This window comes from Oryctolagus cuniculus, chromosome 1 (genome assembly GCF_051225735.1).
Source record: "Oryctolagus cuniculus isolate XC-2025 breed Fujian yellow rabbit chromosome 1, ASM5122573v1, whole genome shotgun sequence".
Taxonomy (NCBI): Eukaryota; Metazoa; Chordata; class Mammalia; order Lagomorpha; family Leporidae; genus Oryctolagus; species Oryctolagus cuniculus.
Window position 1 is genome coordinate 8,020,209 of NC_142867.1, and position 25,825 is coordinate 8,046,033.

General features: G+C 41.5%; 1 protein-coding gene and 1 pseudogene across 1 annotated transcript; both read left to right on the forward strand.

Moving 5' to 3' along the window:
• LOC149128269 (steroid transmembrane transporter SLC22A24-like) overlaps window positions 1–17,476 on the forward strand; it is a 30,657-nt pseudogene extending 13,181 nt beyond the window's left edge.
• Window positions 17,477–17,714: 238 nt separating this feature from the next.
• LOC138844121 (steroid transmembrane transporter SLC22A24-like) lies at window positions 17,715–25,539 on the forward strand. The gene is made up of 4 exons (XM_070051006.2): window positions 17,715–18,116; window positions 20,420–20,523; window positions 25,064–25,218; window positions 25,313–25,539. Exons 1-4 carry the CDS (start codon window positions 17,715–17,717, stop codon window positions 25,537–25,539), a joined length of 888 nt encoding a protein of 295 aa, XP_069907107.2.
• Window positions 25,540–25,825: the final 286 nt, after the last annotated feature.

The window sequence follows — 25,825 nt, forward strand, 5'->3', positions numbered from 1 at the left end:
AATGGAAACTAAGCCCACAGCATTCAGAATCCCAACACTCAGGAAACTCTATAGCAGAAGGGACACTGACAGGAAAATGATCAGCAGGACTCCTACTCATGCCACAGAAATCTGAAGCATTTGCTGCTGGAGATGTCTGGAGCCCTCACAGGCCCTGAGAACTTTTGGAGGAGCTTCTAGGTGAACACATGGCTACAGTGCCCCAGAGAAATAGCCCAGCCCATGTGATGCCTTCCTCCACTCTGGCCTTTCATGCACAGTGCCTTCTTGAGTATCCATCCATTCAGGGTCCTTAAAACAGCCAACAACTGACCCCAGAAATTCATCACACCTAGTCCAAAAACCAGCTGAGTTAGCACACCTTCATTCTGAGAGTCCCAGGTAGTAACCAAGCAGGTTGCCTGAATGCAAAGCCCATGGATGCCCCTGCAGAGCCATCAGGCAGCACTGTCTACCTTCTTTCAGAGCCAAGGAGCTGCCAAACCACCAGTTCTCCATTCTTGGCTTACTGATACCCTGGCCAGCAGCCACGGCTCACATAGAGTGCATGAGCATAGCTCTGGGGCTGACTCCCCCAGTTGCAGGGTGCAGGGGATCTGTCCTTTGCTGTACGCATTGCCCTGACCCTGATTACAGTGTTGGTAGGAGCAGAATAGATGTGTGCTGTGTGGCTTTGCACTGTTGAGTTTGCACTTAGTGCAGGTTCAGGAGGTGCAGAAAGGACAGCAAAGCAGCTACCCTACTCCAACCCTGGCAGCTGCTCACACCACAGTCAGCTCTCCAGCCTGAACTAGGAGTCAGAGGTTGACTGTGGAAATCCCTTCAGTGAAAATTGTGAGTGCTGGGTGCATGCTGATTTCTTCCTATATCGAATTATAAGATGGGGACTCACACTGGCAGCTTGCCACACTGTCTGGGTGCCTGCTGTAGTGTCTCTGTCTTCTCTCCTCTTGTCCCTAGAGTCTTTGTTTTGTTTTTGTTCCTTTTTGAGAAAATATCCATAAGTCATGGCCCTGGAAACAGTTGATCCTTTGTTCTTTTCATATCCCAGAGAGCTCAAGTTATTTGGCCATTGTGGTTCCCCCAGATATCCATATTTCTAAAAAATTGTACTTTTGTTAAAATAGGGGATGAAATCATGGTTATGTGAATTTGAATGCTAATATGTGTGTGTATGTGTGTGTGTGTGTGAGAGAAAGAGAGAGAGAGAGTGAGTGAGAGAGAGAGAGAGAGAGAGAGAGAGATTTATTTTCCATTCTTTGGTTCACTCCACAAATGGCTGCCATAGTTTGCTCTTGGCCAGGCAGAAGCCAGGAGCCAGGAATTCCATCCAGGTCTCCTATGTGGATATCAGGGAACCAAACACTTGGTCTATCTTCTGCTGCTTTCCCACACACATTACCAGGGAGGTGGATCTGAAGTTTAGCCCTCAGGCCTGGAACTGGTTCTCTGATGTGGGAAGTCATCATTGCAGGCAGCAGCTAACCCTCTGCTACATAATGCTGGCCTCGCTTTTAAATTTTTAATTCCCATATATTGATTGACAATGATTTCTTACCCTCAGTAACTATTTCTAGTGAAAACTTACAGAAAGAAATTTTGAATTTTAATAAATCAACAATTTCTGAAAATATTTTTACTCAAAAGCCCAATGTACTTGATAGATTTTTGAAGCCAAGAACACATGTATTTGGAAACATTTGCCAGTTTATTTTTTTAAAGATTTATTTATTTATTTGAAAGGCAAGGTTACAGAGAGGCAGAGGCAGAGAGAGAGAAAGGGAGAGGTCTGCCATCTGCTGGTTCACTCCCCAGATGCCCACAATGGCCAGAGCTGTCCCGATCCAAAGTCAGGGGCTTCTTCTGCATCTCCCACATGGGTGCAGGAGCCCAAACACTTGAGCCATCTTCTCCTGCTTTCCCAGGCCATAGCAGAGAGCTGGATCAGAAGTAGAGCAGCCGGGTCTTGAAATGGTGCCCGTATGAGACACTGGCATGGCAGGTGGCGGCTTTCACTCACTAAGCCATAATACCAGCCCCTACCAGTTTATTTTTAACAGTTATGCTTAGATTGCCTGAGAAACTAAAATATTTGAAGAAAGTATTCATTGCTCTTGCCAAAGAACAACCCTCAAAGTATCAATTGCATTAAATGTTTATCTTATTATTTGTTCTTATGTCAAACTTACAGCTTTATGATTTTAACTATCTAACAAACCTAAGTCTAACTTTTGATTGACCAGCAGACACAAACTCAAAATATGTCAATGGCTGAAAACATCTTTAGTAACTTTCTACCTACAAATTTAAAATAATCTATCAGATACTTATTTAAGGCATGTGGACAAAAAGGTATTTGGATTAATTTAATGATTTATATGAACACTCTTTTATCTATAAAGTAGGTTTGAATAGTTTGAGAAGAATTGGAATTAGTTCTTCTTTTAAAGTTTGGCAGAATTCATCAGTGAAGACATCTGATATATCTGGAATAATAATAATAACCAGGATCAAGTTTGAATCAATCACTCTTCTGTGTGGCCAACCTCACCTTAATTCCAAAGTCAGAAAAAGATAACACGAAGAACTATCAACCAATCTCCCTGATGAGTGGTTACAAAAATCCCCTACAAAATACTTTGTGATCAAATCCTACCACACCTCAAAAAGATTATTTACCCAGACCAATTGGAATTCATCCCTGGTATGTAGGGATGGTTCAACACACACAAATCCCTAAATGTGATACATCACACGAACAAACTGAAGAACAAAAACCATGTGATTAACCCAGTAGATGAAGAGAAAGCATTTGATAAAGCACAGCATCCTTGCATAAAAAAAAAAAACCTTAAAATTTGGGGGTAGAAGGAAGGCACCTCAACACAAAAAAGGCAATATGTGACCAACCCAGAACCAGCATCCTATTCAGCAGGAAAAAGCTAGGTACACTTCCACTGAGACTAGAAGCCATACAAGAAAGCATACTTCCAGCTTTACTGTTCATATAGTTCCTGAAATTCTAGGCAGAGCCATTAGGTAAGAAAAATATTTCAAGGGATACAAATTTGGAAGACAAAGTCAAATTAACCCTGTTTACTAATGACATGATTCTTTATATAGAGGAACAAACAGACTACACTAAGAGACTACTGGATCTCATAACAATTTGGCAAGGTTGCAGTGTACAAAGTTAACACATACAAATCAGTAGCATTTGTGTACACTATCAATGCCATGATTGAAAAAGAATTTGTGAGAACAGTGCCATTCACAATAGTTACAAAAATTTAAATATTTTGGGGTAAATTTAAGCAATGATATACAAGATCTCAACAAAACATTAAAGAACTAGAAGAAGGCCCAAGAAGGGAAAAGTCTTCCATCCTCACGGATTGGAAGAATTCATATCAACAGAATGCCCTTGTTACCCAAAAATGAATGGATTCAATACGACCACAGTCAAAATACCAAGGAAATTCTTCTGAGATCTAAAACAAGATCCTAAAATTCATATAGAAACATGAAACCCCTAAATCTTAATCAGTGAAAACAAAAAGTTGGAGCTGTTCCAATCCAAAACCAGGAGGCTGGAGCTTCTTCTGGGTCTCCCACCTGGGTACAGGGGCCCAAACCTGGGCCATCTTCCACTGCTATCCCAGGCCATAGCAGATCTGGATCGGAAGAGTAGCAGCTGGGACTAGAATCGGCGCCCATATGGGATACCAGGACTTAAGGCCAGTGCTTTAACCTGCTGTGCCACAGCTCCGGCCCCTCTTTCTTTTTTTTTTCTTTTTCTTTTTCTTTCTTTTTTTTGACAGGCAGAGTGGACAGTGAGAGAGAGAGACAAAGAGAAAGGTCTTCCTTTTTCTGCTGTTGGTTCACCCTCCAATGTCTGCTGCGACTGGCACGCTGCGGCTGGTGCACCCGATCTGAAGGCAGGAGCCAGGTGCTTATCCTGGTCTCCCATGGGGTGCAGGGCCCAAACACTTGGGCCATCCTCCACTGCACTCCCTGGCCACAGCAGAGAGCTGGTCTGGAAGAGGGGCAACTGGGACAGAATCCGGCGCCCCAACCAGGACTAGAACCCGGTGTGCCGGCGCCGCAAGGCAGAGGATTAGCCTAGTGAGCTGTGGCGCCGGCTGCTCCTCTTTGACTATCTTAAAGTTCCCTTTGAGGTAATCAGAAAGCCTATAAAATAAAAGATTGTTGTCCACGTAGAATATAAAATTAAAAGCAAAATTTTGACATTCATGCATTTATTCAATAATTCATTGAAAATTTCTTATGCACTACATATAAGATGTGCTTATCTACATAATGTGGATATGGTGGTAGGTAGATAATGCTATCTATATCCTCCTCATTGTGTGGAAAAAATTCTGACAGGTGTGACAGGATTTCTTTTTTTTTTTTTTCAAAGTTTCCTTCATCATGTTTGGAAGCCAGATCCTGATGTGACTCATCCACGTGCTTCTCACTGTTTCATATTAAAACATTTATGTACATACAGGGCACCAGCAGGGTAATAGATACTAGCAGGTACATAACTCAGAGTCACTGACTCCAAGAAACTCCCATCGTACAACTGGATACAGGATTAAGAATTTATTGTATAAAACAGGTATTAAGATTATATGCAGAATATTTTTTGGGAGGACACAAGGTAGTATTCACTCTAGCTTAACGGGCTAAGAAAGGATTACGAGTTAGCTGTTAAAATGAAAAAGAAAGGCATTGCAACATCACAGAAACTGATTGGTAGCTGTGCAACTGAAAAATGCCCCCATTTAACCATGAAAGAAAGCAATGCCTTGCAGAATAAGATGTTGATCAAGGGAAACACAAAGTTTCTGGCCTCTGATACAATGACTCCATTTCCCTCACATGATAAATAAATTGCCATTTGCCCATTGTCCAGGAAAAACTGATTTCATTTTTGCTTATATTCAAAGTCTATAATCTTAAGGGCTAATTCTGAGGCCAGAGTGCTGTTTAGGACATCTGCCATTCTATGAGTCTGCTGTATATCCCACTTCCCATGTTGGATTGTCCTCTTTCATTTTTATTCTATCAGTTATTTTTAGCAGACACTAGTCTTGTTCGTGTGATCCCTTTGACTCTTAGACCTATCAGAATTAGCCCTTAAGGCATTCGGATCTGGCTGAAGAGCCCATGAGAGTATTTTAGGCATGGAAAGCCAAGACACACTGGCAAAAAAAAAGAGGACCTAAATGAAAGATCTCTGCAAGTGAGATCCCAGTAGAAAGAATGGGCTATCAAAGAAGGAGGTACCCTTCTTTGAAGGGAGGAGAGTACTTCCACTTTGACTATGAACTTATCTAAATTAGATCGAAGTCAGCAAACTCAAGAGGCTTCCATAGCCATGGAAACTCATGACTAGAGCCTAGGGAGATTACTGACGTCATAAACAAGAGTGTCAAATTGTTAAGTCAACAACAGGAGTCATTGTGTACTTACTCCTCATATGGGATCTTTGTCCTTAATGTGTTGTCCAATGTGAAGTAATGCTATAACTAGTACTCAAACAGTATTTTACACTTTATGTTCTGTGTAGGTGCAAACTGATGAAATCTTAACTTAATATATACTAAATCAATCTTCTGTACATAAAGATAATTGAAAATGAATCTTGATGTGAATGGAATGGGAGAGGGAGCGGGAGATGGGAGTGCTGCACATGGGAGGGAAGTTATGGGGGTGAAAAGCCATTGTAATCCATAAACTGTACTTTGGAAATTATATTTACTAAATAAAAGTTAAAAAAAGACAAAGTCTATAATCTTAACATTTAATTGATGCCCCATTGTGGATAGACCACTTATGTGCTGTTCTCTAACTACAGAACTTTTGCATTTGGACTTCTGTCTTCTCAACATGCTTATCACTTTCTATTGGCCTTCAGAAGGAGATTGCTCAATATGCAGATTTCAGTTACAATCATTCAATTCAATAAGATAGTCTTCAATAAGTTCATGAAGATTCCCAATAGGAAAAACTAGGCATTAATTTCAATCTTCTTGCAAAAACATGAATATATTAACTCAATTTTCCACCTACTTTTTGAAGTTCCCTCCTATACGCTTTCTTTTTCATAACCTTGGTAAATCCTCCTAGCATTCATCCACTGCCCAATTCCAATTTTATTCCCAAAATTTTTAGTTATTTTTAACAGCTGTTAAACACCTTTTGGAACTCTCCACACAAGAGATTGAACACTGAATGCTCACATCCCCCCTATGTAGAAGAGTTGTGAGTATAGTGAACTCTGGATCTATCTCATCTTCCAGGACTCACCACTACACACATTGACATCTCATAAATGCTTGTTGTTGTTTTTGTTGTCAAAGTTTGTGAGGTCCACCATTCAGGAGGAGATGGACAAAGCCTCAACCAAACCATCCGTGGTCTAGGTGTTCCAGGCACCCAAACTGCGCATGAGGATTTTCTACCTGAGCTTCCTGAGGTGAGTTACACTGGGTGATGGTCATGAAGAATTCCTTATGTTGTCCTTTGTCTATTTTCATTAGGTTGTGAATTTTTGGTTCTTTATTAAGAATATATTCCAAACATAATATTTAGAAATATATTCTGAATGTCTTGTTTCAGTGTGGAAATTAAAGCATGTGTTTTGATTAACTAATTTTTCATCTTTTTATGTTTAATTTAAAAAGAACAGAATTCATATATTTTATATAGTTCAAGAAGACAAGCCTCCTCAACTCTCTCCCTTAATCCCTTTACTCTTCCTATTTTTCTTAATTACTACAAAAACATAATTTCAACACATTCAACAATCATAGGCTTAATTCACCACTAATCATAATATTCAACAAGGAAAATGTAGGAAGACCACAGTTTCACAGGAGTGAAAACAAGGGCTAAAAACAACAATCATACCACAAGATGCCTTTTCATGCCTATACATTTTTGGCATTCTATGTTAACTGCCACGTATCAGAGACAATATATGATGTTTGTCTTTTGGGGACTTGATCATTTCACTAAGTATAATGGTTTCCAATTGCTTCCATTTTATAGGAAAAGACAGGATGTCATTTGCTTTTTGTGGCTGAGTAATATTCCACAGGGTAGATATATCACATTTTCTTTGAGGAGTCATCACTTGATGGACACCTACATTGATTCCATATCTATTTAGTTGTAAATTGAGTTGTAACACACATGGGGTACAGATAACTCTTCAAATGTAGATCTATTTTCAGACTTTTCATAATGGTTATACTAGATTAAATTTCTACCAAGAGTGCATTTGGATACCTTTTTCCCACACCCTCACCAACATTTCTTATTTTTTGATTTGGGGAAGATAACCATCCTAATTGGGGTGGGGTGAAGCTTCATTGTGGTTTTGATTTGCATTTCCTTGTTGCTTAGAGATCCTGACCAACTTTGAGCCACTTGAATGTCATCATTTGAAAAATACTTTTTTTAAGTTCTTTGCCATATCTTACCTGGATTGTTTCTCTTGTTGGTGTTGAATTTCATAGGCTTTTATAGATCTTGGAGATTAATCCTTTATTAGCTGTGTAGTTTGCAGATGTTTTCTCCTGTTCTTTCAGTTTACTCTTGACATTGCTGAGTGTTTCCTTTGCAGGGCAGAAGCTTCTTAGCTTAATGTAATCCCATTTCTCTACTTCTGTTTTTATTTCCTGTGATTCTGGGGTCCTTTCCAAGAAGTCCTTGCCTATGCCAATGTCTTTCAGAGTTTCCCTGATGTTTACTTCTAGTAATTTGATGGTGGAGGTCATAGATGTAGATTCTTGATCAATTTCGAGTTGATGTTTGTATATGGTGTAAGGTAAGCATCTATTTTCAAATTTGCATGCATATTTTCCAGCACCATTTGTTGAATTTCCTTTCTCCTGTCATTGATTTTAGCTCATTGTTAAAGAATAATTGATTGTAAAGATGCATATTAACTTCTGGGTTTTCTTCTCTGTTCCATAGATCTATTGTCCATATTTTTTTTTTTTGACAGGCAGAGTGGACAGTGAGAGAGAGAGACAGAGAGATCTTCCTTTGCCGTTGGTTCACCCTCCAATGGCCGCCGCGGTCGGCGCGCTGCGGCCGGCGCACCGCGCTGATCCGATGGCAGGAGCCAGGAGCCAGGTGCTTTTCCTGGTCTCCCATGGGGTGCAGGGCCCAAGCACCTGGGCCATCCTCCACTGCACTCCCTGGCCACAGCAGAGGGCTGGCCTGGAAGAGGGGCAACCGGGACAGAATCCGGCGCCCCGACCGGGACTAGAACCCGGTGTGCCGGCGCCGCTAGGCGGAGGATTAGCCTAGTGAGCCGCGGCGCTGGCCCTATTGTCCATATTTGTGACAGTACCCATGTGTTTGGACTATAACTACCCTGTACAATGTCTTGAAATCTGGTAGTGAAAACCCTGTGGCTTTGTTTTTGTTCTTATTCCTTTAGTTATTTAGGATCTCTTATGATTCAAGCATTTTAACATTTTTTCTTGATCTGAGGATCTTATTAATTTATTTAACAGATAGGTTTAGACAGAGAGATAGAGAGACAGAGTAACAGGTCTTCCCTCCTCTGGTTCACCCCCCAAATGGCCATTATGCCTGGAGCTACGCCAATCCAAAGCCAGGAGCCAAGGGGTTCCTCCTGGTCTCACATGTGGGTTTTGGGGCCATCGTTCACTGCCATCCCAGGCCAGAGCAGAGAGCTGGAGTGGAAGAGGAGCAACTGGGATTAGAAAGAGGTACCTTTCTCTGAAGGGAGAAGAGAACTTCCACTTTGACCATGGCCTTGTCTAAATATGATCAGAGTCAGTGAACTCAGGGGGCTTCCATAGCCTTGGCAGCTCATGACAAGAGCCTAGGGTGATTACTGATGCCATAAACAAGAGTGTCAATTTGTTAAGTCAACAACAGGAGTCACTGTGCACTCACTCCTCATGTAGGATCTTTGTCCTTAGTGTGCTGTACATTGAGATTTAATGCTATAACTAATACTCAAACAGTATTTTTCACTTTATGTTTCTGTGTGGGAGCAAACCATTGAAATCTTTACTTACTATATGCTAAACTGATCTTCTGTATATAAAGATAATCGAAAATGAATCTTGATGTGAATGGAAGGGGAGAGGGAGTGGGAAAGGGGAGGGTTGCGGGAGGGAGGGACGTTGTTGGGGGGAATCCATTGTAATCCATAAGCCGTACTTTGGAAATTTATATTCATTAAATAAAAGTTAAAAAAATAAAAAAAAATTTTTAAATTCTAAAAAAAAAAAGAAAATGGCACAATCAGGTGTATTGGAGAGTCTATATTCAAGGTAATAAAAATCAATCTAGAAGAAAAAATAGAAATAGAGCAGTGTCTTATACAACATCTTTGTCCTCTTGAATGAGTTGGATTATATAAAACACCTAAAAGTAACTGTAGAAAATATATATTTTAAAATGTTTGTATTTGCCAAAATGGAATATATATTAGATCATTAAATTAATAGCCAATAACCCAGAGTCCAGTATAGAATAATAGAAATCTAAAAAAAGGAACAACAACCAGATTGTTCTTAGATATTTAGAAACAAATCACAGCATTTATATAAAACTGTAAATCAAAACCACAATGAGTTTTCACCTCACCCCAATAATGGCTTACATACAGAAATCCACTAACAACAGAAGCTGGCAAGGATGAAGGGAAAAAGGGACACTAACCCACTGTTGGTGGGAATGCAAACTGGTAAATCCACTATGGATGTCAGTTTGGAGATTCCTCAGAAACCTAAATATAGCCCAACCATACAACCATCCTACTCCTTGGAATTTACCCAAAGGAAATTAAACTGGCAAAGAAAAGAGCTGTCTTCACCTCAATGTTTATTGCAGCTCAACTCACAATAGCTAAGACCTGGAATCAACCTAAATGCCCATCAACGGTAGACTGGATAAAGAAATTATGGGATATGTACTCTATAGAATACTATACAGCAGTAAAAAAAATGAAATCCGGTCATTTGCAACAAAATGGAGGAATGTGGAAAACATCATGCTGAGTGAAATAAGCCAGTCCCAAATGGACAAATATCATATGTTCTCCCTAATCGGTGACAACTAACTAAGCACAAAAAAGGAAACCTTTTGAAGTGAAATGGACATTGTAAGAAACAATGACATGATCAGCCCTTGTCCTGACTGTCGAGGAACAACTTACTATTTTATGCCTTTTTGTGTTTTTTGTTCTACTTAATACCATTGGTTAAACTCTTTAATTAACACTCAATTATTCTTAGGTGTTTAAATTTAACTGAAAAGTGATCCCTGTTAAATGTAAGAGTGGGAATAAGAGAGGGAGGAGATGTATATTTCAGCACATGCTCACCTGGACTTCCCCTAGTTGAGAAAAAGAAATGTGCCAGGGGGTTCCAATTCAATCCCATCAAGGTGGCATGTACCAATGCCATCTCACTAGTCCAAGTGATCAATTTCAGTTCACAATTGATCATAATTGTCGCTCCCCCTCTTTGTGGAGGAACGACACTAAACCCTGCCTAGGCTTCATATCCGAGTCACGGCACCATTATGTCGCTCCCCGTCTTCGTGGAGGAACGACACAGGACCCTGCGCTGTTCTTTCGTCTGCTCGGCCCTCCCCGGGTTCGCTGCTGGTTCTTCCCGGGTTGGCTACTATCCCTTCCACCTCCGTGGAAGGGCAGTTCCCCCTGGCCACATTCCCCACTTCCGCAGGGGAGCGGCACACTGCCGGCCGGCTTTCTCGGGGGCTGCACGGGTGTTCCTTCAGCTAGATGTTCCCCATAGATGTTCCTGGTGCATGCCGTCTCTCTCCTCCTTTATAGTCCTCCTCCGCCAATCCTAACTCGGCTGCCCACACGCCAAGTATGCTGCTCTCCAATCAGGAGCAAGTCCTACAGTTTATTGGCTGAACTGGAGGCAGCTGCGTAGAAGCTGTTTTCTCCTCTCCCAGCGCCATATTGTGGGAGAGCAGATGCATAGAATAAGTCTTAATTCCAGTAACTTAGTCTAGTCCGAATTGCTCCCCACAATAATGATAGGTCTAAGAGTCAAAGGGATCACACAAACAAGACTAGTGTCTGCTAATACTAACTGATAGAATAAAAAAGGGAGAGAATGATCCTACATGGGAAGCAGGATACACAACTGACTCATAGAATGGCAGATGTCCTAAACAGCACTCTGGCCTCAAAAGGAGCCATTAAGGCATTCAGTTCTGGCTAAAAAGCCCATGAGAACATTTGAGGCATGAAAAGCCAAGACACTGTGGCAAAAAACCAAAATGACCTAAATGAAAGATCTCTGTGAGTGAGATCCCAGCAGAAAGAATGGGCCATCAAAGAAGGCAGTACCTTTCTCTGAAGGGAGGAGAGAACTTGCACTTTGAATATGGCCTTATCTAAATAAGATCGGAGTTGGTGAACTCAAGAGACTTCCATAGCCTTGGCAGCTTTTGACAAGAGCCTCGGGTGATTACTGACGTCATAAATAAGAGTGTCAATTGTTAAATCAACAACAGGAGTCACTGTGCACTTAATCTCAATGTAGGATCTCTGTCCTTAATGTGTTGTCCAATGTGAAGTAATGCTATAACTAGTACTGAGACAGTATTTTACACTTTGTGTTTCTGTGTGTGTGCAAACTGTTGAAATCTTTACTTAGTGTATATGAAGTTGATCTCCTGTATATAAAGATAATTGAAAATGAATCTTGATATGAATGGGATGGGAGAGGGAGTGGGAGATTTGATGGTTGTGGGTGGGAGGGAACTTATGGAGGGGGAAAGCCGCTAAATCCAAAAGCTGAATTTTTGAAATTTATATTTATTAAATAAAAGTGAAAAAATAAAATCATGCACAAATCAAAAAAAAGTGGAAGTTCTCTACTCCCTTCAGAGAAAGGTACCTCCTTTTTTGATGGCCCATTTTTTTCTGCTGGGATCTCACTCACAGAGATCTTTCATTTAGGCCATTTTTTTGCCACATTTTCTTGGCTTTCCATGTCTCAATTACTCTCATGGACTTTTTAGCCATATCCAAATAGCTTAAGGGCTGATTCTGAGGCTAGAGTGCAGATTAGGATATCTGCCATCCTATGAATCTTCTGTGTATCACGATTCCAATGTAGGATCATTCTCTCCTTTTTAATTCTATCCATGATTTGCAGACACTGGTCTTATTTATGTAAGCCCTTTAATACTTAACCCTATCTTTTTGATCAATTATGAACTTACACTGATCTCTTTCACAAGGCTATATTTAGGTTTCTCTGCAATCTCCAAACTGACTTTCCATAGTGGCTTTACCAGTTTGCATTCCCACCGACAGTGGGTTAGTGTCCCTTTTTCCCCACATCTTCACCAGCATCTATTTTTGGTAGATTTCTGTATGTGAGCCATTCCAACCAGGGTGAGGTGAAACCTCATTGTGGTTTTGATTTGCATTTCCCTGATTGCTAGTGGTCCTGAACATTTTTTCCTGTGTCTGTTGGCCATTAGGATTTCCTCTTTTGAATAATGTCTATTGAAGTCCTTTGCCCATCTCTTAAGTGGGTTGTTCGTTTTGATGTGGAGTTTCTTGATCTCATTGTAGATTCTGGTTATTAATCCTTCATCTGTTGAGATAATCATATGGTTTTTCTTCTGCAGATTGTTAAAGTGGTGTATCACATTGATTGATTTGCAAACATAGAACCATCCCTGCATACCCAGGATAAATCCCACTTGGTCTGGGTGGATGATCTTTCTGATGTGTTGTTGCATTCTATTGGCCAGAATTTTATTGAGGATTTTTGCATCTATGTTCATCAGGATTATTGGTCTATATTTCTCTTTCAATGCTGCATCTTTCTCAGGCTTAGCGATTAAGGTGATGCTGGCTTCATAGAAAGAATTTGGCAGGATTCCCTGTCTTGTGATTGTTCTGAATAGTTTGAGAATAATTGGAGTTAGTTGTTCTTTAAATGTCCGGTAAAATTCAGCAGTGAATCCACCTGGTCCTGGGCTTTTCTTCATTGCTAGGGCGTTTATTACTGATTGATTTTCTGTCTCAGTTATGGGTCTGTTTAGGTTTTCTATGTCCTCAATGTTCAAATTACCTAGATTGTATGTGTCCAGGAATCTATCCATTTCTGATAGATTCCCCTGTTTGCTGGCTTACATCTCTTTGTAGTCATTTCTGATGACTCTTTTTATTTCTGTGGTGTCTGTTGTTACATTCCCTTTTCATCTCTGATTTTGTTTACTTCCCTCTTTTCCTTTCTTTTTTTAGTTAGTTGGGCCAATGGTGTGAAATTTGTTTATTTTTCAAAAAACCAGCTCTTCATTTGGCTGATATTTGTAATTTTTTTGGATTCAATTCTGATGATTTTTTCCCTAATTTTAATTGTTTCTCTTCTCCTACTAGTTTTGGGTCTGGTTTGCTGCAGTTTTTCTAGATCCTAGAGATGCACTGATAGCTTGTTTATTTGGTACCTTTCCAATTTCTTGATGTAGGCACCTCTACGTTTATAATAGTTACAGATTCCTGTTGAATTGATCCCTTAACCATTATATAGTGCCCCTCTTTGTCTCTCTTAACAGTTCTTGTGTTAAAGTTTATTTTGTCTGATATTAAGATGGCTACGCCAGCTCTTTTTTGGTTTCTGTTGAAGTGGAATAACTTTTTCCAAACTTTCACTTTCAGTCTGCATGCATCTTTGATGGAAAGATGAATTTTGTGTAATCAACTAATAGATGGTTTTTGTTTTTTAATCCATTCAGCCAGTCTGAGCATTTAACTGGAGAGTTGAGGCCATTAACATTCCATGTGACTATTGACAAGTACTAAATTTGCCCTTCCATCTTTCCTAAGATATTTTCTAATACCTGGTTTGAACTTCCTGTGATCTTTTGCTGTGCGGTTCCTTCCTTTACCTGCTTGCATATTGATGACCGTGTTTCTGTGTTTCTGTGTGTAACACATCTTTAAGCATCTTTTGCAGGGCTGGACGAGTGGCAAAAATTCTTTCAATCTCTGTTTGCTATGAAAGGTCTTTATTTCACCTTCATTCACAAATGAGATATATTTGCAGGATATAATATTCTGGGCTGGCAGTTGTTCTCTCTTAGTACCTGGGCTATATCTCGCCATTCCCTCCTAGCTTGTAGGGTTTCTGATGAGAAGTCAGCTGTGAGTCTCATTGGAGATCCTCTGAGAGTAATCTGACGTTTCTCTCTTGCACATTTTAGGATCTTTTCTTTATGTTTCACTGTGGAGAGTTTAATTACAACGTGTCGTGGTGAGGATTTCTTTTGGTCGTGTTTATTACGGTTTTTGTGAGCTTCCTGTACTAGGATTTCTCTGTCCTTTTCCAAACCTGGGAAATTTTCTGCTAATATCTCACTAAAAAGGCCTTCTAATCCTTTCTCCCTCTCCATGCCTTCAGGACTAATGATAAGTGCTAACTTTGCCCTGCCATTTGCCAAAGATAGGTTCTAATATATGCTTTGAATTACCTGTGATCTTATGCTGTGAGGTTTCCTTCCTTGGTTTCCTTCCTTTACCTTCTTTCATATTGATGACCGTGTTTCTGTGTTTCTGTGTGTAACATATCTTTAAGCATCTTTTGCAGGGCTGGACGATTGGCGAAAAATTCTTTCAATCTGTTTGCTATGAAAAGTCTTTATTTCACCTTCATTCACAAATGATAGCTTTGCAGGATATAATATTCTGGGCTGGCAGTTGTTCTCTCTTAGTACCTGGGCTATATCTCGCCATTCCCTCCTAGCCTGTAGGTTTTCTGATGAGAAGTCTGCTGTGAGTCTGATTGGAGATCCTCTGAGAGTAATCTGACATTTCTCTCTTGCACATTTTAGGATCTTTTCTTTATGTTTCTCTGTGGTGAGTTTGATTACAACGTATCATGGTGAGGATGTCTTCTGGTCATAGTTATTGGGGGTTCTATGAGCTTCCTGTACTTGGATGTCTCTTTCCTTCTCCAAACCCGGGAAATTTTCTGCTAGTATCTCACTAAAAAGGACTTCTAATTCTTTCTCTCTCCCCATGGCTTCAGGATTTCCTAGAACCAAGATGTTGTTTTTTTTTTTAATCGTATCCTGTAGATTCCCAACAATATTTTTTAGATTTCTAATTTCCTCTTCTTCTCTTTGGTTTGACTGTATACTTTCCTGTGCTCTGTCTTCTAAGTCCAATATTGTTTCTTCCATCTCACTGATTCTGTAATTAAGGCTCTCAAATGTGTTTTTCATTTGATCTATTGAATTCTTCACTTCATTTTGATTTCTCTTCACTATCACAGTTTCATGTTCTACTAGATTTTTCATTTCATTTTGATTCCTCCTTAAGATTTCATTTTCACGAGAGAGATTTTCTGTCCTATCCACTTCAGATTTCTGTAGTTAATCAATTTGTTTCTGATAACTTCCAAAGGTTCGTATCATAAATTTTTTGAAATCGTATCTTGCATTTCTTCTATCTCATCACCTTCATAATCTTGAATTAGAGTGTCCTGTTCATTTGTGGGCATCATAATGTCCTCCTTGTACTTCTTTCCTCAGTGTCTGTGTTTGCTGTTTGGCATTGTGGAGATATTCTTTGGTTTCTTCTTCTTTTTTTTTTTCTTGCTGTGGTGGCTTTTCTCATTATACTATGACTCTAGATCAAGTGGACTGTCTGTTTTTGGTGAATCTCTAGAGGCTTTTGGTGGGTGTGGCCAGAGAGCTCTGTACAGTTCTTCAGGGTTAAGGGTGTGCCCAAGGTTTGTGCATTGGTTTGGCATGGTAAGCCTTCTCTCTCTCTCTCTCTTTTATTTACAAGGGAAGTAATTCCACTCAGCTGAGCTCTTCTCCTTGATGGCATACAGTGCCTGAGCGCTAGCCCCAGTGGGTATAGTATTTGTATAATATTTGTTGGCTCTTTCCAAAGGACCATACAAAAAGGGTCTTTGCAGTCCTCAGTGTAAGCTCAGATTCTCCTGCAAACTCCCACCGGGTAGAAAAGGCTGCCTGAATTGGTGGAGTCTCCCACCAAGACTACTCACGTCTCAGCCACACCATGAGTTCTCCCACACACTCTCAGTTTTTATCCACAGTCCCTGTCATAAGCTCCACACATTCCAAAGGTCTAAATCTCCTGTTATTTCTCCCCACCAGAGTCAGGTTTTTCTGCTTGGCTGAGGGCAGGCACAGCCTGAAGTGGCACAGCTGTTACATTTGTCCAAAACGGCACCTGCTCTATTGTCTTCCCCGTCTTTGTAAGGTGAGTGGAGAGAGAATCATGTCTGTGCTGGTCCCTTTTATTTTTTCTTTCTCTCCTCTAGTTAGGCTGGTGTACTTTCTCCCATGGGGCTTCAAGCCAGGTTCCCTCTACACTCTTTCTGCCACTTTTCTGCCAGTGTCTTAGACTACTGAGTTTTCACCTCACCTGCCTTTCTAGCTCTGGTGCATAGACTCGGCAGCTGGGTTCCAGAGCCATGGGCGCCCATGCCTACCACGTAGGTCCACTGTGTCCCACTAATTCTGAAAGAATTTCCTCTGCAGTTTTTTCCCTACCTATTCCCTGAGACTAAAGTGTCTCCACTTTTATTAAACTATCTTTTCCTGGACTATCATTGAGCTCCCTCCCAATTCTGCCATCTTGGAACCTCATGAGTGTCAATTGCTAAATCAGCAACAGGAGTCATTGTGCAGTTGTTCCCCATGTAGGACCTCCATCCTTAGTGTGTTGTACTATGAGAATTAATGGTAAAAGAAGTTTTCAAACAGTACTTTACACTTTGTGTGCCTGTGTAGGTGCAAATTATTGAGTCTTTCCTTAGTATGGAGTTGATCTTCTGTATAGAAAGATAATTAAAAATGAATCTTAATGAAGAATGGGCTGGAAGAAGAGTAGGAGGTGGCATGGTTGTGGGTGGGAGGGTGGGTATGGGGTGAGCAACAGCTATAAACGAAAAGTTGTAATTACAAAATTTATATTTAATGAATAAAAGCTTTCTATAGAAAAAGAGCTGTGACTTGATCAGCTCTTGTCCTGACAATTGAGGAACAATTACTATTTTATTCTGTTTAGCAAAAATCTTAAAATCACTGACACTGGTGTGATTTACTGAAGCAGAATATCAATTACCAGCAGTCAGCATTTCCAGTCAACATTCCACTTTGCTTTCTTTTAACTAAAGAGTCTTTTCATTAACCTTGAGTCTGAATCCATTTCTAACCCAAAAAAAAGTCCTGCTATGATGCTTGAGAGACACACCAGCAGGCACTTCACTTGTGAGTCTCCAACAACCCTTCTCTGGAAATAAGCACAGACATTGAGCTTGTATACTTTAGGTCATATGGAAGTTCCTTCCAGCTGAGAGTCTGCTCCAATCTTGTGAAGTTCAGGGGTCACGAAAATTCATGGAGAAGTGTTTTAGCAGGGTCAGTCATCAATAACTGACATCTCTCAGTAAAATAATTACATCTGTGACTTTTTTTAACCTGTTGGCTGCCAACATCAAAGAATTTGTGGAAACTCCTATCTCTGCTCTTCTGCAGTGCAGAGACTGGGCCTATTGAGGAAGTGGGGCCAAGATCAACACAGCACTAGAGGACTTGGAGAAAGGAAACATTCTCTTCCTCTGAACTTATCTCCATAGTCACTGTGCTTCACCTTGGAGACAACCTGCTCAGCCTCAATGGGCTTCGACGTGCTCCTGGATCAAGCTGGAAGTCTGGGGAGATTTCAGATCCTTCAGATTGCCTTCTTTTTTGTCACCAATGTTATAACATACACTCATATTCTGTTAGAGAACTTCACTGCAGCCATCCCTGGGCATCGCTGCTGGGTCCCCCTCCTGGACAACCACACCGCCTCTGGCAATGCCTCTGACATCCTCAGCCAAGACGCCCTCCTGAGAGTCTCCATCCCGCTGGACTCAAACCTGAGGCCAGAGAAGTGCCGTCGCTTCACCCATCCCCAGTGGCAGCTCCTTCATCTGAACAGGACCTTCCCCAATGTAAGTGAGTCAGACACAGAGCCCTGTGTGGATGGCTGGGTGTACGATCAGAGCTCCTTCTCCTCCACCATTGTGACTAAGGTAAGAGTCCTCATTTAACCTCTTTATAGAGAAGTGATGTGAACTGAAGGTGTTTGGAGTTAACACAAAGAATGGACTGAGAATTCTCTACCAGCTTATTTTATCAAATGAAGAAAGTCTTCATTCCTTCAGCAGTTAGCAATTCCTTATCTGTACCACAATATCAAGGGTGCTACTATGGAGGTTAATGAATTGAACAAACTATACCTCAACCTACTACTATATCATGTTACATAGAGAGGATAACCCTAAATGTTAAAAGTAATTGAAGTGCTACAGGCAAAATTTATGCTAGGTCAGTGCTACTAAGTACTGATTGCAAAACTGATGCACAGTGCAAGTAAATCAGTACCTGTATACATAAGACCGAGGCATCAGTCCTGTTGAAGCTCTTTAGCTGATTTGCATGACAAATACAAATGGCCAACAGATATGCTGGGGAAATGGTCAATATTACTAGCTCTTACAAATATGAAAATAAAATCAAAACCTAATCCAGTTAGAATGGATATTATCAAAAAGACATAAAGTAACTATGGCTGCCCTGAATGTGGAAGAAAGGGAACTCTTACACACTACTGCTGGAATGTAAATTAGTACAGCCATTATGGACAACAGTATAAGACTTCCTCAAAACTAGAAAGAGAACTGCCACATGACCTAGCAAACTCACCACTGGGTATATATCCAAAAGACTTGAAATAATTGTTTCAAAAAGTCATCTCTGTTCTACCACGGTCATTACTCTTCACGGTAGCCAGGATTTGACATCAACCAGGTTTCCATCATAACATGAATTAATAAATATGGGCGCCAACATTGTGGCTGAGTGGGTTTAGATGCTACCTGCAAAGCCAGCATCCAATGTAAGCTCTGATTTGTTGGCCCACTGCTCCACTTCTCTGCTAATGCTCCTGGGAAAGCAGAAGAACATGTGCCAGGTGCTTAGGCCCCTGAGACAGAGTTCCAGATCCTGGCTTTTGCCCCATCTCAGCCTTGGCTATTACAGCCATTTGTGGAGTGAACCAGTGGATGGAAGATCTTTCTCTCTGTGTGTGTCTTTCTCTAACTCTCTGTAACTTTGACTTTCAAATATGTAATTAGTTATATTTTCCAAAGTAAATGGAATTCCACTCAGTTATTTAAAAAGAATGAAATCCTGTCATTTGCATCAAACTGAATAAAAATGAAAGACATCGTGTTAATTGAAATAAGTTAGACACAGGAATACAAATGTTACATGTTCTTCCTCATATATGGGAGCTAAAATAAACCTCAATATAAAAATAGTTGTTGATTACTAAAGATTGGGAGAGTTGCAAGACACAGAGGGATTTTGGATTTTCAAAAACTACAGGAAAAATTTGGAGTTGCTAATGAGTTGTGGCAGATATATTTGACGTTAAAAATAGTGGAAGCTGGGGCCAGCGCCATGGCTTACAAGGTTAATCCTCCACCTTTGGTGCTGGCATCCCATATAGGCATCAGGTTCTAGTCTGGTTGCACCTCTTCGAATCTAGCTCTCTGCTGTGGCCCGGGAAGGCAGTGGAGGATGGCCCAAATGCTTGGGCACCTGCACCCGCATGAGAGACCAGGAGGAAGCACTTAGCCCTGGTTTGGATCAGCGCAGCACCAGCCATAGCAGCCATTTGGGGAGTGAACCAACGAAAGGAAGACCTTTCTCTCTGTCTCTCTCTCACTGTCTATAACTCTACCTGTCAAATAAATTAAAAAAAATAGTGGAAGCTGGGAATGGGCTATATGGGAACTTTTCACATGACTAAAATTCTAGCTTTATTTTTTCAAACATCTAAAATGAAAATTTTTAAAAAGAAAAACCAAACATTTTATAACAATTAAGCATAAATTATTGAATAACATGTTAGTGACATGATAAAGGAAAAAAACTGGATTTTCCTAAGTATATATATTTTGGTAATTTAGTTTCTTAAAATTACATTTTATGTGATTTTCATTATGGTACCTCACAAATGTGTTGAACAGTAATACAGTAAATGGATTTGGTGCTCTAGGAGAAAAATGACTGAAGTTGTGTACACACATGGTAACAGATTATCAGAAGGGTATGGCGTAAAAGAGGCAGTGGCATTTGAAAGGTTGATATGAGTTTCAGTATTTCTAGAGTGTGGGCAACCAGAGGGAAGTGACTGTAGATGAAATTGGAGAAGAAGGCAGAACCCCATAGCAGGAGCCCGTGTGTATCATATGGAGGAGTTTGTGGTCAGGCTCCACCAAAGGGCTGAAGCTCTCCTAACACTCTGCTACGCTGTTTGCTCTTCCAGTGGGACCTCGTCTGTGAATCTCAGTCACAAAAATCAGTGGTTCAAACCCTGTTCCTGAGTGGGTCGCTGCTGGGAAGTCTGATATTTGGCTATCTCTCAGACAGGTAAGTGTCACCTCACTTTATTTGGGGTTGTTGATCACATGATCCACACATCACACTGTGCCCTTTATGCTGGGCTACATACTCACCTAATTGTCTGATTTCAGGGAGTTACAAAAATAAGCATACTTGCTACATGACCTGGATATTATAATTTGTTATGACAAATCTATTCATTGTGTGCATAATAGGAGACATAAAGAGACATCTAAATAAGATTCAAGCAAGTTTCATGAGTGATTTTGAAAGGATATTGGAGAGTATGGAATTTATGAATTGGAGTTAGTTCAATGCAAGGACAGGTAGAGTATTTGAGGCATGTTCAAAACCACAAAATTGTGAAATAATGTTGTTGGCCTTGGCAATGATATGAAACACCTGGAACCTGTGAGGTCACTGAGGATGGACACTTGTAGACTGGCATCACTTTGCGTTGCAGCATAGATGCACATGTACAGTGGGTAGTTATTGTAAAATCTCTTCTTGTGAAAGAGATTTAGGTAGATATGGTGGTAAAACTTACGGCAATAACCTGAGAGCTGATCTTTGTGAAATAGGTACAATAGGTATTTTTTGCAGCCATAAAATAATGTAAATAATCTTAAGAAATTATGATGGCATGGTTTGGTATAAGAAGTTAGAGATTTCTTGTGTCTTGAACAGCTTCTCCTGAAAGAGACAACCAAGCCTGTCACTAAGGATATAGTGGGGAGCAACTGGGAGCAACTCGGACTAGACTAAGTTACTGGAATTAAGACTTATTCTACGCATCTGCTCTCCCACAATATGGCGCTGGGAGAGGAGGAAACAGCTTCTACACAGCTGCCTCCAGTTCAACCAATAAACAGCAGGACCTGCTCCTGATTGGAGGAGAGCAGCGTACTCGGCGTGTGGGTAGCAGAGTTGGGATTGGTGGAAGAGGACTATAAAGGAGGAGAGAGACAACATGCACCAGGAACATCTATCTGAAGGAACACCTGTGCAGCCCCCGAGAGAGCCGGCCGGCGGTGTGCCGCTCCCCTGCGGAAGTGGGGAAAGTGGCAGGGGGAACCGCCCTTCCACGGAGGTGGAAGGGACGGTAGCAAACCTGGGAAGAACCAGCAGCAAACCTGGGGAGGGCCGAGCAGACGAAAGAGCAACGCAGGGTCCTGTGTCGTTCCTCCACGAAGACGGGGAGCGACATAATGGTGCTGTGACTCGGATATGAAGCCTAGGCAGGTTTAGTGTCATTCCTCCATGAAGAAGGGGAGCGACATAATGGTGCCGTGACTCAGATAAGAAACCTAGGAGGGAAGAAACGGGAAGAAGTGGGAAAATACTGGAGAGAGAGACTAGCAAAGAGCCTAGGGAAAAGCCGGACGGAAAAGGTGCCGGAAGAAGCTATCGAAAGCCTAGGCATAGACTCGGATACGGACTGTGGGAAAGAAGTTAGGATTTAAAGTGAAAGCAAGAAGAAACTTAGACTCAGATACGGACTGCGGGTTGAAAGTGAAAGTGAAACCTATAAGAAACTTAGACTTGGATACAGACTGTGGGAAGAGGCCAGGAGAAATGAGAGGGGAATGTTGTTGGAAGAAAAGTTAGGAAACATACCTGGTAGAGAAAAATATGTTAGGGAGGATGAAGCCGCGGGGGCAGGCTGAAGCGGAGACGTAAGCTATCTTGGGATTCTTCAAGTCAGCCCGGGGAACAAGGGGCAAAAATCTGCAACCAGAGGCAGAGACGTGGGCCGCCAGGTTGGAATCCGTCAGATTAGCCCAGGGAGCAAAAGACGGGAAGCCAAACAGAAAGGCGCAGACGTGAGCTAGGTTGAATTCGCCAGGTTAGCCCGGGGAACTTAGACTGAATACCAGTGGCGGAAACGTGAGCTAGGCTGTGTGACTCGCGGAAGCCACCGTGTGCAGAGAGAGCACGGGGCGTGAATAGATAGGGAACACGGGGCTGGCGCTAAGGCTGTGGTGCGGGCACGAAGGGCGTGGAGACCACTGAGCATGCGAAGCCGAGCCGCGCAGAGCTGGGAAGCCGCCGCAGGGCGGGCGCCGGGAAGCGGATCAGAGCCGGGAAGCCACCGCGGGGCGAGGCGCCGAGAAGCAGCCTCGGGGCGGGCGCCGGGAAGCTGCAGGGATAAGAGAAACAGAAGTTTAGAAGTAAAATGAGAGAAATAAGAATGCTGGTAGATAGAAGTAAAATAGGAGAAATAGGAATGCCTGGAGATAGAGAAATAGAGAAAAATAAGGCCTCCCAACACGCACGGCAATGAGAGAGCTTGGATTTGGTCTGACTGATTAGTAAGACGATAAGCACCTGTGGGCGGCTGCAGGTCACTGAAGACAGGCACGTTATCAACACCAATAAGTCTCCCCACAAGACGGCAATGAGAAGGCTTGGATTCGGTTTGCCTGATTGGTAGGGCTTGTAAGCACCTGCAGGCAGTTCTAGCAGAGCAGAGCATGCGCTGCAGGGTACCGAACACAGGCACGCATCAGCGCCTAAAAACCTCCTCACAACATGGCGAAGAGAGGACCCGGATTCGGTTTGCCTGATTGGTAGGGCTTGTAAGCACCTGTGGGCAACTCTAGCAAGCAGAGCAGAGTGTGTGCCGTGGGGCACCGAAGACAGGTACGTTTCAACGCCAAAAATAAAAAGAAAGGGGGATCTTTGGGGAGCAACTGGGAGCAACTCGGACTAGACTAAGTTACTGGAATTAAGACTTATTCTATGCATCTGCTCTCCCACAATATGGCGCTGGGAGAGGAGGAAACAGCTTCTACACAGCTGCCTCCAGTTCAACCAATAAACAGCAGGACCTGCTCCTGATTGGAGGAGAGCAGCGTACTCGGCGTGTGGGTAGCAGAGTTGGGATTGGTGGAAGAGGACTATAAAGGAGGAGAGAGACAACATGCACCAAGGAACATCTATCTGAAGGAACACCTGTGCAGCCCCCGAGAGAGCCGGCTGGCGGTGTGCCGCTCCCCCGCGGAAGTGGGGAAGGTGGCAGGGGGAACCGCCCTTCCACGGAGGTGGAAGGGACGGTAGCAAACCCGGGAAGAACCAGCAGCAAACCCGGGGAGGGCCGAGCAGACGAAAGAGCAACGCAGGGTCCTGTGTCATTCCTCCACGAAGAGGGGGAGCGACAGGATATCTCTTACTAGAACAGCCAGAGAACTACAGAAGCTCATTGCCATTCACTTGTCTTTGTTAAAAGCTATGACTTTGAGCTTACACAGTTACATATTACATGTACAGAATTAACTTGCCCCTAGCTTTCCATTCTGTCTATTCCCTTATTCTGTTGACTTTGCACTACAAATTTTTTTCCAACTCTCCCCTGGAATATGGTCCCTCCCCAATTCTTCTGGTATCTTCCTGTGGTCAAAGTCAACATGTAGTTCCCTGTTTAACCACCTGAGATCTCTGCCCCTAGTTTTCAAACTCCAACCTCAGTACTACAATTGAAATTGTAGAATGAGTAGGTGAGCAAATGAATGAAACAGTTTAGATAATATCTGAATAAGTTTTCTTCAAGCGTATTTTTATGTTACACTTTTAAGCAGTATAATTTTAAAATATGACATATTCATCTGAGTTTATTTGTTAAGTGTGTTTTCATTACTAAAAGGCTGTTACCAAGTGAGAGAGATCTTCCATTGTTGATTCATACCCAAAATACCCAAAACAGCCAAGGTTGTACCAGGGTGAAGTCAGGAGCCCAGAAATCTTTCTGGGTCTCCCGTATGTGCAGCAGTCACCCAAGAACTAGAGCCATAATTGTCTGCCTTCCAAGATGCATTATGAGAAAGCTGCATGAGAAACAGAATGCCTGGGACTCAAGGTAGCAGTCCTACTTGGAGGGCAGGCATCCCAACTGATAGCTTAAGCATTGCACCGTAATGCCTGTCCCACAAGTACATTTGTATCAACAATAAGAAAAATAAGCTATCATCACATGCATCAATATCCAGGAAACAATATATATAACATAGGATCACATGTTATATTATTCCTATTTTTAAAATAGAAACCAAACATATTAATATATGTTATTTTAAGTTTTAAATTATATGCTTTATTGGGAGTAGGGGTTAACAGAATGCACAAATTGGGATTCATTTCTAGCACAATGTTCTATCTGACCAGGGAGTGGTTTAATGGGTACCTTATTTTATAAAAGGCTTTGTGTTGATGGTTCAGAGACAAAGCACAGATCTCTTGATTTCATTCATCGCTGGTCTAAACACAAGGCAAATACTCACTATATTCAATGCATACATTTGTATAACAAACTTTTGGGATAACTACTCATAATTCATTGCCTTTCATATGGAAAAAGTCTTCCGGTGATTGTTGACTGACAGAGAGTTGATAATGGTCTTGTATGGACTAGGAGGATCACATCTGTGATTTCTGCTTTTGCAAATAAAATTTTTCCAATAGCCTCCAATGCAGTGTTCCAAATGTGAAACATTTATCATGATTTGTAAGATGTGCTATTTTTTTCTTTTTTTCCACACATATTTACTTCCTAAATAATCTTATTTCTTAGGTATGGAAGGAAGGGGATTTACACATGGTGTCTCCTCCAGACGGCCATTATGGACACCTGTGCCACCTTTGCTCCCACCTTCCTCATCTTCTACATTCTGCGCTTCTTGGCTGGATTTTCTGCCACAACTGTTATGGCAAACTCTTTCATTCTTGGTAAGTTCAAAATTTAAGGTTTTCATTGTATCTATGCCTTGAATTGACCTTTAAATTGCCCTTTGACTGAAGTAATTGTGTATTTATTTTTCAGTATCAGAGTGGACAGTTGCCAAGTCACAATATTTAGGAGTAACACTGATGTTATATGCCTATGGCGTTGGGCAGATACTCTTGGGAGGATTAGCTTTTGCCATTCGAGACTGGCACACACTGCATCTGACTGTGTCTATACCCTTGTTTGTCCTCTCCTTGTTCTCCAGGTATGTACTAGCATGGGGAAACTATTGTGGGAACACACAGGAAAATCTTGAGATTTAACATGTTTGGTACTAGCCTGACACTGAGCCATGGTCTCTTAATAACCATTGAACTACTTGAAATTCAGAAGAGGGAAGAGAATGGGAATCCAAAATGGAGACTGGGACTTGGTAGTCATCATTGCAGTACAGTACAAAGAACTATTTATGAAATTATTTTAATAGAAACAATATGTATGGAGTGATGAAGCAATGACATTAATTATGTAACTTTGGAAGGCACTATGACATGGATATTGTGTGGTGTCTCTTGTCCATGTAAGTGACACTGCACTAAAGACAATGAG

Coding starts and splice junctions, on each gene's coding strand:
- LOC138844121 (XM_070051006.2), top strand. CDS start 17,715: ATGGGCTTCGACGTGCTCCTGGATCAAGCTGGAAGTCTGGGGAGATTT. Junction 18,117..20,419: donor CCTCCACCATTGTGACTAAG/GTAAGAGTCCTC, acceptor TTGCTCTTCCAG/TGGGACCTCGTCTGTGAATC. Junction 25,219..25,312: donor GGCAAACTCTTTCATTCTTG/GTAAGTTCAAAA, acceptor TTTATTTTTCAG/TATCAGAGTGGACAGTTGCC.